Here is a 12527-nt window from a genome sequence, read left to right on the forward strand (position 1 = left end):
TCAGTACTGCTGAAAGGATCACAAGCTCAGTTTGAGTGGAGAGCACACTGAACATAACATCCAGCTTCTGTATCTCTGTCATCATTTATATCATGCAATCATTTTGTGTTGCATGATATGAAATATAAAGACAGAAGACAGATCAGACGGAGTTATAGCTCACAATTTGGCTGCACTCATAAGCACCATGCGGTTCAAATTCTAATTCTAAGGCAAAATAACTGATATAAAAGACATACAAATAAATGTATTCAAGAGTGCTGTAGTTATTTTGTCCTGGTCATTTTATATTGTTCATTTTGATGTCCTTTTTGCACTCTCAATGCAGCTGGAGACCGACTGTAGCGGCCCTTTCTACCTGTATAGAATACGCTAGTCCTGAAGGCCTGTTTTAAAGGCACAGTTTCTGAATACAGGCTTTGTGCATTTAGGTAACTTCCTAGTTTATAAGTAGCAGCTAGACCTGCTTTATAATGAGATCTCACTTAAAATGTAACCTTTAGTTAAACATGTTCCTAGAGCACATACAGTATGTCTGCATATTGGATGTCAGTACACTTGATTGGTCCACTTAAACAGGGTGGGCCACTCTTTATTTCCTGACACAAGCAGACATTGGTTTCATTCATACCTGACCAAGATCCTTTAGGAGCATGAGGTCTTAATTATTAAATAACTGAATATATGCCGATCTGCTCTATATTAGTTTGTGTCATGAATAAATCACAGCATGTTGGTTGTCAGTGTTTTCCCGCTGGAAGCTTAGCTAGAAAGCATGCACACTCATCTCGTGCTCTGGCACATCAGAGGAATAGAATGTCAGTGCTTTATTGCCATTGAAGAGATGGCATGCTGCAGGAGAGCAGATGCAATATGTTTGTAGAGGAGGAGAGACCACAGAGAGGCAGGACAGAGGGCAGCAGAGACCTGCCCACGCATAACGCAAACAGAGGAGAAAGGGGAAGTGTTATTAGGGGTCATACAGTGGAATGTATGTTTTCAGTGGCTAAACATTAATCCTGGTAAAACCGTGTGTGTGTGTGTGTGTGTGTGTGTGTGTGTGTGTGTGTGTGTGTGTGTGTGTGTGTGTGTGTGTGTGTGTGTGTGTGTGTGTGTGTGTGTGTGTGTGTGTGTGTGTGTGTGTGTGTGTGTGTGTGTGTATATGCGGCTGTTTATTAAAGTTGGAGTGTTGATTAGCAGTGGTGTCCTATTAGCAATAGCATATGTATAAGTCCTGTCCACTCGCCTTGCCTACTTTCCACAGCATTAAGTGTCAATTAGAATATGTTTGCCTCTAGTCTCCTTCTCTTCCTTACACACACACACACACACACACACACACACACCCTTGCTGCTTCTGCCTGTGAGCTGGCGGTGCATTTTTTTCGCAGCGTGGTCACAGCAGCGTATACCGAAAACACAGCAGAGAAGAAGCACTTGGCACACACTCGCTTTTTGATTTTGCGCACACACTTCTTCTGCTTTTTACAGACTTTCAACAAACACACATGCATGGAGTCGTCTACCTGCTTAGTCACATGCACACACACACTTGTATACGTACAGCCTCTCTCTGGCTTTCACACATAACTCTCTCACTGTATAGCCTCTTTGGTGCACTTATCGCGACTGCTCAAGGTTTGCGCTGTGTGTGTGTGTGTGTGTGTGTGTGTGTGTGTGTGTGTGTGTGTGTGTGTGTGTGTGTGTGTGTGTGTGTGTGTGTGTGTGTGTGTGTGTGTGTGTGTGTGTGTGTGTGTGTGTGTGTGTGTGTGTGTGTGTGTGTGTGTGTGTGTGTGTGTGTGTGTGTGTGTGTGTGTGTGTGTGTGTGTGAGCTGCGGCTGTGTGTGTGTGTGTGTGTGTTAGCTGCGGCTGTGTGTGCGAGAGAGAGAGAGATTGGGATGTTGTGATCCAGTTCCCCTTTCCGCTGCTCCTGATGAAAGCCTTCGGAAGCCAGACTGAGCTCCACACGGCTGAATGACTTTCCAAACGGATTTACTGCATCAATTTTTCTCCTCAAACCAAATCCTGCAACGTTATTTCCTCCACATAGTCGTGCTCCCTTCTTGCCTGGCTTTGCATCACAGCTTTTTTGGATCTTTACTTTAAATGTTTGTCTCTGTCCCTTTATGTCTCTCTCTGACATCAGACACCTGCTTTGACCTGGTTAACTCCTGCAGGCTCAGAGCATTGTGAGAAAGCTTTGGAGGATGCGAGGCTCAGCTTCTCCCTGGGGTTTCTCCACTTTCTCTTTTTATCCAGTTACCTTTATTTCTGCTTTTTCTTCTTGATCTTTCTGTTCTTTTTCAACTCTTCTTTTAGTCTCTATCTTGTATTTCGTCATCCGTTTCCTCTTGCTTTCCTTTCTCCCTCCTGCGTCGGTCACTCTACCTACCTCTCCCTCACTTTGCTCCATTTCTCTACGCCCCTCTTTGCCCTACATTTGTATCTCTTTTCTTCTCTGGTGCAAGTTTCTCTTTTCTTCTTACCATCTTCTTCGGACCACATTTTGGATTAACAGAACAAAACGACAACCTTTCTTGGAAAATGGTACTTTGATGTCATTACACAAAGTATTGTTTGTCGGCAGTGTTGTAACCTGGATTTCTGACATACAATGCCGTACCATGTGACTTAAGGCGTATGGCTGCAGGGAAGCCTCCTTCTTTGATTTTCACATCAAGGGCTGATTAATTGGATCAAAAGCTCCGCAACAAAGACCAGAATTTGATATTTTCTGAGGATTTATTGGACTGCAGGAGAGTCTAATTGGTAGAGAAATTCTCCCCCGGCCACGGAGAGCATGAATGTCTGTTTTGGGAAGCTTTTCTGCTGAAGTGTCCTCGAGCAACTTACTGAACCTTCTCCTCCCACCAGGGCTCTATCTCCTTGGAGTGAAGAAGGGAACAAAATAACTTCCTAACAGAAATCAGTACATTTCAAATTGCACAATGGTTTAGGTATTTTGCAGGGTTAAAGGTCATGACATGTATTGGACAGAATGATTACTAATACCTGGACGCAGAGCCACTTCCTCCAGTCCTGATGTAATGGGATGTTTCAGCAAGCTTTCGGAGGGAGTGACAGGAAGTCTCGTGATCACGATCTTGGATTGCAGAACCAGATACTGCACTTCCAGCTTTATCATCACGCATTGGTTTGTCTTTTGTTGCAGACGAAGATTTGACTTGGTTGTTTTGGACGGATTCTCTGGATGTGAGAAGCTGAGTAATATTTGTATCGCTGTATTTAAATCTCTTTATCAACTGGACTTGGACCCTGGTGATTGCATGTAGTTGCTGCTCAAGCATAGAGAGTTACGGACTGGTATATTCTCTACCTCCTGTGAGGATACTTGCTGAGTCATCAGATTTGACAGTACAAAGGATATTGGACATCCTCTGTTTCCTCTTACTGGGCTCTTTTCTTCTCTAGACTAGAGTTACCTCGAGCTCCGGGACTCTGGCTTCGATTGATTTTTTCTCTATTGAGTTTCCTGTGGCTATCTTCTGAGGCGGCGGCTAAAAGTTGCACACTGGATGATATCACCCCTCCAACAAATGACAGCCCAGTTACCAGCACAGCAGGACACCATTTCTAACTTTTTGGGGAATATTTTAGGATCCCATTTTTTGTTTTTCCTCACGTTATTCAACATTTCATAAAAGGACATTTTCATAGTAGCATAAAGCCAGGTTAGGAGCCCGTCCTAGTCCCTGGCTCTATGCTGTTTTCGGAGCCCGACAGGTTTGTCTGGGCCCTGTGGCCGGACCTTAAACAGCCCCGTCTACAAAACAAATGGAGAACAGCGGCTGCATCCCTCTCTGCTGGAGCAAGGGGGCCTGCATCTACGCACAGCACCCCTTGCCAAGTATGTACGAATATTCTAAGAGTATCAATCAACACATCATATTATGTAACGACACATACCATATGCAGTTAGATATGTGCTTCTGAATAGAATCAAATCCTTTTGATTCAATTCTACAAAGTATATAAGATCCATATCATGTTTATCAAATATAAAATATTCCTTTACCTTCCTCTTTCTTTGTATCATTATTTGCAATTAAATAGAAAAGTCATCCTTGTGACTTCTCAATCTTGTTTACCCTCGCTCACTCTACTTGGTAGCATTTCCTTATTCTGCTAAACATACTATGTATTGTCAGGCTGGCAGTATTTCATTTTCCTGAGTATGCTCTATGATTTCTAAATCAGACAGATGTGGGCGTTTCCTCACCCTGGGCTTTTAGAGGAGTGTTGATCGCAACATTATGAAAATGCTTTAAAAGACACTATCCACTGTCTATCATCATTTATGACAGATGAGGTCAGGTTAGGGTCAATAATACAAACTCATTAATAATGTTGACTTCTTAAACTCTTTTTAACCAAAGGAGAATGAACAAAAGCACAGTGAAGAGCTGCATGACCTGCTGTCAGTCACAAGAATATACTTTTTATTTCCAAAGCCAGCCCATGAAGCGATGCAAAAACACTGCAAACTGTCCAATGATTGAGTGACTTGTTCATCAATGTAGCTTTTTTTTATTTACAGCACTTGATAATATGCGTGAACACGAAATGTACTGAACTTTATCGCAAGAATCAATATTTGTTTGCTTTGGTTCAAGCCCAGTTCAACCCTACTGAACTGCTGTTGCTTTTCATCTGCCTGGGCTGCAGTCGTACTAATGAGGTTGGTGAAAGGGGACATGTTGGTTATAAGTTACCCTGGCAGCTCTGATGTCACTGGAACAGCGCAGAACACACACATGCGTACACCAACACACACTCTTTGTGCTAGTCCTTTGGGGTTTTTCCTTTAGGCTCATAATGGAAAAGTATTGTATTTATATGGCTGTCACATATTTATACAGATGTTTAGACTTTTTCTTCCCCGTCCCCTGGTATAGATAATGCGCATCGTTTGCAGACGAGGGAAGAGAGAGTGTAGCAGTGTGGGGGAAGGGCAGAGGAAATTGTTGGAAGATGAGAGGGAGGAAGGAAGAAAGATGGTTCAATAGCACAGGAGGATCAAATGGAGACAGAAAGCGGGAACTAAAAGGTCTATGAGCATTTGAGATGAGTGACTGGAGCAGATTAAGAGAGGGGAGGGAAAAGGGAGATGCAGATGAAGGGGGTAAAGGATGGAGAAAGAAGTATACAGGAGGTCTAGCATATGAGGCGGGGTAACAAACAAAAAAAGGGCTTTTCAAAAAATAAAGATGGTGATGAATTTTGAAAGATTAGCAACAAAGGAAAATAGCAAGGGAATGGGATGCCATGGAAAAGACAGAGAGGAATAGGCTCCCCTAGGATTGTGCTAACCCCAGTAACCCAGATACCAGTTAGACTCGGAGATAAACCGTCCTGCTGCTGCTGCTGCTGCTGCTGCTGCTGCTGCTGCTGCTGCTGCTGCTGCTGCTGCTGCTGCTGCTGCTGCTGCTGCTGCTGCTGCTGCTGCTGCTGCTGCTGCTGCGGGACAGAGCTCAACTCCAGCCTTCTGTGGCTTCACAGGCTAACTGTCAGTAACCAGAGCCCCGCTGAGAAAGGGGGATGTGGGCCTGGCAGCCGCCTGCTCCCTTGCTTGCTGCCTGCATGGCCTAGTTGATGTGATTCCTCACTTGTTCTGTGTGTGAGGGCATGCATGTGAGGATTTAGTCATTTGAGAGAAATTGGTGCAGTGAGATATGGATCATTTCTCCCGTGCTGCTGTGTAGTGTGCCTATTTCAAAACAGTATTGTATGTGCTATGAGATCCATATTTTGTATTGCCCCAAAACTGACAGGTAACTAATGGAAAGCATTTTGTTATATATATGCTGTTGATGGTCTATGCATGTTAATTGTTTGTTGTGATGGCTTAATGCACACTAATGCAGTGCTTAAAACACGTCCAGGTGTCAGACCTTAACATAATGGATAATGTAAGAAATTGATACTTTGGCTGTATGTTCACCCATTCAGTAACATATATTCAATCATTTTTTAAGATTTTTTTTGCAGACCGACAAACAAAATATAACATTTTCCCAATTTGCATGCATTCAGTCACACTGGTTAGGAGCTGCAGTATTTAGGGGCGATGTTACTACCACCTCTTTTGATGGATGGTACTAAAACACGGGTAAACAGACCCCATTTGCTACTGATGTGTGATGTAACAGTCTTTACAGTAGTTATACGTATGCACTAAGGCGAATGTCAGTATGCTTTTCTAATAGGATTTCATCCAGCTAGTATTTAGGTTAAGGTTACGTGATTTTGCGTCACTATTGTGTTATGTGTCAGTGTATGCAGTGGGGTGTTACACCTATTTAGTGCTTAAGATCTAATCTGATTACGCACCGACTGAGTGGGCAGTAGCAGATGGCTGACCGTGGTTTGTGACTTTTTAGCTCCTCTGGTGACACTGCTCCTATTTAAAAACGAGTTGCAGTCAAAATATTGTCCTCAATACATTTTTTAGTGTGGCCCTCGGAGACCAAGCACTACGGCTGGGTTTTGAACTAAGAGAGCTGCTGTTATAACAACCCAACATCCACAGGGCTTGTTTTCATATACATGTATCATTAACACCCAACAGTAGAGCAAACATTGGTGAACTGCATTTAAAGGACATTATTTATAGTAGTGTAAATGATAATTTGTTCTCTGACAGCAACTGAAATGACAATGGTACTTGATCAACATCAGAATATGATCTAATGTACGGGGGTAATGTGAGTTGAAGTTCACAAAGTTTTCTTATTTGAAGCATTCCCAACAACCTGTCTCTGCCTGTTTAAAAAGCTTAACATACTGTATCTGTAGCAATTAACAAAAGAGTGACCTCACTGATTTTCACTGCAAAACCCTGTTTATATGTTCATGATTGTGCAAAGAGACAGTTTATTTCCAACTATTCCTTTAAATGTTATCATCATTTTTCATCCCAGGCTGATCTGTAGTCATTAGCATGGCGCCTGGTATTGTTACACTGAGATGATATGTTGTTTTTTGCAATGGGATTAGAGCAGCAGTGCACTGGGGATTGTAATAAACCACCTAATAATCCAGTAGTATCATAGCCACAGTGGTATCATTATAATTGGATGGTGACAGTAAGACTGTGAGAGTGACATGTGTTTTCTGATCTTCACTATTCACTTGTGTTAAAGCCTTGAGGGTTAATAATGAAGAAAAGTAATGATACATTAGATTTCTCCATTTAAACCTAAATATATTAAAGGTTGGGTAGGTACGTTTCAGAAACCGGCTCGAGATACACTTTTTGTTATATTCCATGGAATGCTCTTAACATCCCGATAGCAATGAATATCTTAAGTGCTTTGACAAAAAATCCATAAAAAAATGTCATCTGTAGAAGCCGTAATACTGGCCTACCTGCCTGTCAGCCTTCCATCGGGGCACAAACTTATCTCGTGCCCTCATTGGTCATGTGCGCGTTCGTGTGTGTTGGAGGAGGGGCTCTATAAGGAAGTGGCAGATTTTCTCCGGTTGTGTATTTTCAAATTCTAGCGATCTCGAGCCGGTTTCTCAAACTTACCTACCCCACCTTTAATTAATTTATTTACAGTTGTGTGGATATGTAAAATAATGCTTGAAAAACAAAATAGCTATGAACAGCCGAAGTGGCGGCAGAGAGTCTAGGTTTAAGGAAACAACCTTCTGCACAGTTTCACACACACATTATTGATACAGCACATTTTTCCGAGAGAGTGCTGAGTCAAGTTATCAGATGCATAATGTCCTCCTTTACACTTCTGATGCAGTGAACACACACACACACACACACACACACACACACACACACACACACACACACACACACACACACAGTGTTACTTTGAAGAGGCAACTGTAGGTCAAGCTGTCAAAAGTGCTGAACAAACTATCCCAGGAATGTTTTTCAGTCCTTGCTTCTTTCTCCCTTTGTTCTCAGTGTGAAGTGATCTGACCGTGACCTGACCACAACACGGAAAAATGCTGAATGAAGTGATTTGTTGTTAACGGCAATGATTTTTGGGCTTGCTTCAGGCGGAAACAACCACGGTCGACAGTAACAATAACTGGAAACACATGTTTGTCAGCTGGATTCATTATCCCAGAATTAGTGGATAAAAAAAAGTAATCACATGTAAATAAGCAGATCTTTCAACCCTGAATAACCCTATTTAGTTGTAAATTGCAACCCCGTTATTGGAGATGAGCCATGAAATTAGTCACTCAATGGGATTTGATGTACTTGTGTCTCTTTTGTCACCACATTATGTAGCCAGCGTTCACAGTCAAAGCCTGCAGGGAAACCCAGGAAGTGACCGTATGACATGGGAAGCAGCAGAGTGTGTCTCCACCTATGGTCTCTACCAAGAATAAGATGTGTCAAGATGAACCTACAGTAGAAACAACTGTTACAAGAGGGTGAATACGTGAAAGAAAAAGTCTGAGACAAAACAGAATTTATTTTTAAAATAGTCCATTTCACTTTAGTATTATCCAGTGTCTGTATATAATCAAAATACGGGAAAAAGGTGTGCTGTTACTAAGAATTCGAAGGGTTTATTTGTTTAACTTTCTATCATTATTGAGAATAATATAGTAAAGGTGCATCCTGCTTTGTTTTGTTCTTTTTCTTTATTTTAGCTGTATTAAGCTCTGTGTTCTCAGTTTATTCGGAGGGACTGTATAGTTTTAATTGTTGCAGTTGTGGGGGATCTATAGTGCTGGGTTGTTAGATGTATGTTTGTTGGGGCTGTTGTGTTTTTATGTATGGACCGTAAGAAGAATAGGTGCTACAATAGTTGCTAAATAAACAACTACAGCCATTGAACAAAAGTATTTCCAGAAAAATGTGCTAATCCTCCTTCAGCAAACCTTATTGTGTCTGGCCAGATTTTTATAAACCATCAGATTATAAACTCTAGCCTAGCAGCCATGCAATTTATTGAGAACAGTAGAAATCCAGAGGTTGTCGTATGGCTGTCGGCCATTTGCACTCTGCGTTGCATGTAGTGCTGAATGACCAGTCCACTGACAGACTGGTTTACTGACTGGTGTTTGAGTGACTTGCTGTTAAACTCGCTGCTTTACAAGACTGGCAGCCTGGTTGATTTAGAAGAAGCTTTTTCAGTCTGACACTGGGGATTTATTTATTTATTTAAAGTTAAACTAATCTGATTTATGTTGAGCTGTGAATCCATTAGGTCCTTCTAAAAAGGCCTTGTGTCGGTGTTTTGCTGGTTTGTATCGACTCTTCCCTGACTGAATGACTGACTGGTTGGTAGCCTCTCCTTCTAGTTCTATCTATGGTCTCAACCTTGGATTTGTTTTTGAGTGAGTGTAGATTTGCGCAAGTTCTCTTTCATATCTTTATGACTATTAATGTAGCCTGATCTACGTCATAACAGATGTGCAGTCAGAATGACAGACTGGTGGTGAGTGAGAGGTTGTGAATGTTTTACTGTCAGCTATTCTTTCAGCAATGTGTTCCAAGGGTTTAGTTAAGGACGTTTTCTTTATGTAAATGTTCTTAACCAGTTGTTTTTTATTGTCCTTGACTGAACTTATGTCGAGTGAGTAGCAAGATTACAGAATGCTCTTTAACTATGCAGTCAAATGTAATCTCTGTCCTCTCTCTCTTTTTCAGAATATGACGGCAAGTTAGCCCCTGCCGGAGCATCTGAGTCAGGCATGGCGTCGTCTTCCTACCTGGAACCAAACCTCAATCACTCGGCAGCGAGTGGCTGTGGGGTTAAATCCCGGTCTGGGATGCCTGGAGGTACGGGTGTTGGTACCAGCGGCCCGGCTGCAGGCCTTGAGCGGCCCACAGCTTCCATGGACCGGGTTCTGAAGATCTTCCATTATTTTGAAACAAACAGCGAACCGTGCACCTGGGCTAGTAATATCAGGCATGGAGATGCTACAGACGTCCGGGTAAGTCAAACAAACATGTTGTACATTTGTAGCTCTCCATCATCATCTTTTCCCTGATGCTTGCTTGTTTCTTTGTCTCAAACTGTCTCTTGTTTCAACAGGGTGTTATCCAGAAGATAGCAGAGATCCACAAATTGCGCTGTGTGTCCTCTCTGGGCCTCCGTCTCAGCCATCTGCACTCTGATGCTCTCCATTGGTTACACCCTGATTTAGGCGTGTGTCACGTCAGGGAGAAATATGAGAAACAGCACCCCCAGGAGGAGTGGAGGTAGAATTACAACAAAAAGCAATGTTTAACCCTCACTGTCTGCTCCCACTACTTGTCTGCCATTTCTTCAATTGTTTTTCTGTTACCATAAGGCATACTAAAGCCAGCTGCGATTGAGGTTCAAGATTATTAAGTGAGCTCCCTTCATCCTTAATGTTGTGCTAATATGTAGCAACAGGCCAAAAAACATAACGTTATTTTCTTCTCCTCCAAGGCGCATTACTAATACAAACATGTCATCTTTATAAATGCCCCATTGGGCTGTAAAGGGCCATCACTTGTTTAAGCTACACAACTTCCAACCAAGAGTATTTTTAATCCTCCCTTAAAAGCTACAGCTACATAACATATGGCCCCAATGAAACGACTTTATGGTTTCAATAAACCTGAATCATACTTATGTGATCGCCTGTACACAGGCAGTAATAAAAGTAACAACAAAGTATTTCATATTGCTCACTTTTACCACCGTCCTTGTCTTTCTTGAGATTCAGAAGTCTCAATACAATGGGTTTTTCCACACTCATTCACATGATGGATGATGTTTATCTAAATTTGAATGGTCAATTACATAACTTTCAAGCAGTGAGTAGTTGTTGCTTGTGTGTTTGTTGTACATTTATAGAGCCTTATTCTATCCCTTTATTTGATACAGTAGCCCAATAAGCCATGTAGGGATGATTTGCCCTGTTTGATGAAGGGGATTAAGCTGCTTGTTATTTGAAAGCAGCTTTGTCTGTTTTCGTCCTACACTCAAACTATGCTGGCTCTTGGTCACCTTCAGTTGTCACAGCTCTCTTTACAATTCAGTCTTTTGTCCTGCAGTCTATTTATTACACCCAAAGTCATTCAAATTGAAATGAGTTCAATATGAAGGGGTTGTTCACACGGCTAACATGCAGCGGAGCAGCTCTGCCAGTTGTTGCAGCTTTGCCTCAGACGGCTGCAGAGCTGCGAGCCCACAGGAGCTTCTGCTGCTGCCGAGCTATTGTTAGATCAGCAGAAGTAGCCCAGGGGATGGACTGACTCTCTCCCCGATCTCTCGCTCCCTCGCGTGTTTTCTCTAGCGTCTCGTGCGCTCGCAGTCACTCGTTTTTCCCTTTGATGTTTCCCTCCATCCTTCTTTTTCTCATCTCTCACATCTGTCCTTTCTTTCTTATCCAGTTCTCTAATTTCTCTCAAACACACACCGTTGTATCCCTTCTCACACTCATTTTGGTTCATTCATTATAGAACGAGGATGTTTTATTCATTTTGTCTTCAGCCTTGATTTCCTTTGTTATCTAACAGTCCTGTCCCATCACAGCAGCTTGAAGCTCAACTCTCCTGACCCATTTCTCTCCGCTGTAGTCACTGCAATATGCCAGTCATAAAATAATATATCACTATAAACTATGATGGCCCATCTGGGTACTTCTGGGGCACAGATAACTGGCAAGTGTAACACGAGGAATGGCATTCTGCTTTATGACATTACAAGGTTATCACTTTCAGTTAGTTCACTGTCAGCTAAATATGAAATCCTGTCTTACAGTGACTAGACAGATATACGGTGCATAGGAAGGGCAACTTTCAGTTTCAACTGTTTCAAGCCCAGTGTTGGCAAACAGCCACGCTGCCGAGGTGACTTTGAGCAAGAAATTGAATCTACTGCTCCTTTGGAGCCATTATGTAGCTAACACATACTTTAAACCCAAGCAAGCGTTATTTTCTCTCTCTGTGGGTGTGCGGGCTGACTGTATGGTTATTTTAGCCAAAATTGTGTCTGTCGTTTTCAGGTATGAGTTGCGGATGCGGTACCTTCCTAAAGGTTACCTCAGTCATTTCTCGGAAGACAAACCCTCTCTTAACTACCTCTATCACCAGGTGAGGCAACACGGCAGGATCACGTAAAAAAGATGAGATAGAAAAGTGTCCTCTTTATGAAATAATATTAACCAGTAAAAAATAGAAAAAATCTGCTCTGTCACTTCCTCCTTATCACTTTTACATCTAACAAGGCAGACATACCTTGATACATGTAACTTAAAAACACATTTCATTCTGCTCTTACATGAGTCTGTACGACTTTGTCCTAACACCATTGTTGTTATTAAACATTGCTCTGTTGCACTGTTTCTCTCCAGGTAAAAAGTGACTACATGCACCATATAGCTGATCAGGTGGATCAAGATGTAGCTCTAAAACTGGGCTGCTTGGAAATTAGGTGAGAACACACTGTACCAACAATAGCTGTTATGCCAACAGCATGAGAAAATCAACACAATTATTCTGTTAAACAAACATTGACTATTAGTCTCTGCGTATATCAGAAAAGCTT

At 42.1% G+C, this 12527-nt stretch overlaps 1 protein-coding gene across 11 annotated transcripts in view; it reads left to right on the top strand.

Moving 5' to 3' along the window:
- Positions 1 to 1942: 1942 nt before the first annotated feature.
- Positions 1943 to 12527, top strand: part of LOC117461154 (focal adhesion kinase 1-like) — a 50208-nt gene continuing 39623 nt past the window's right edge. For 6 of the 11 annotated variants that reach the window (XM_071205839.1, XM_071205842.1, XM_071205840.1 and 3 more), the window contains exons 1-5: positions 1953 to 3868; positions 9653 to 9939; positions 10041 to 10207; positions 11986 to 12073; positions 12334 to 12413. In XM_071205839.1, coding sequence (XP_071061940.1) covers positions 3796 to 3868; positions 9653 to 9939; positions 10041 to 10207; positions 11986 to 12073; positions 12334 to 12413 — 695 coding nt within the window. In that variant the 5' untranslated portion in view covers positions 1953 to 3795. Of the gene's footprint in view, positions 3869 to 9652; positions 9940 to 10040; positions 10208 to 11985; positions 12074 to 12333; positions 12414 to 12527 lie in introns of all 11 variants that reach the window. The other 5 variants (XM_071205836.1, XM_071205838.1, XM_071205837.1 and 2 more) reach the window with 5 other exon arrangements.

This window comes from Pseudochaenichthys georgianus, chromosome 16 (genome assembly GCF_902827115.2).
Source record: "Pseudochaenichthys georgianus chromosome 16, fPseGeo1.2, whole genome shotgun sequence".
Taxonomy (NCBI): Eukaryota; Metazoa; Chordata; class Actinopteri; order Perciformes; family Channichthyidae; genus Pseudochaenichthys; species Pseudochaenichthys georgianus.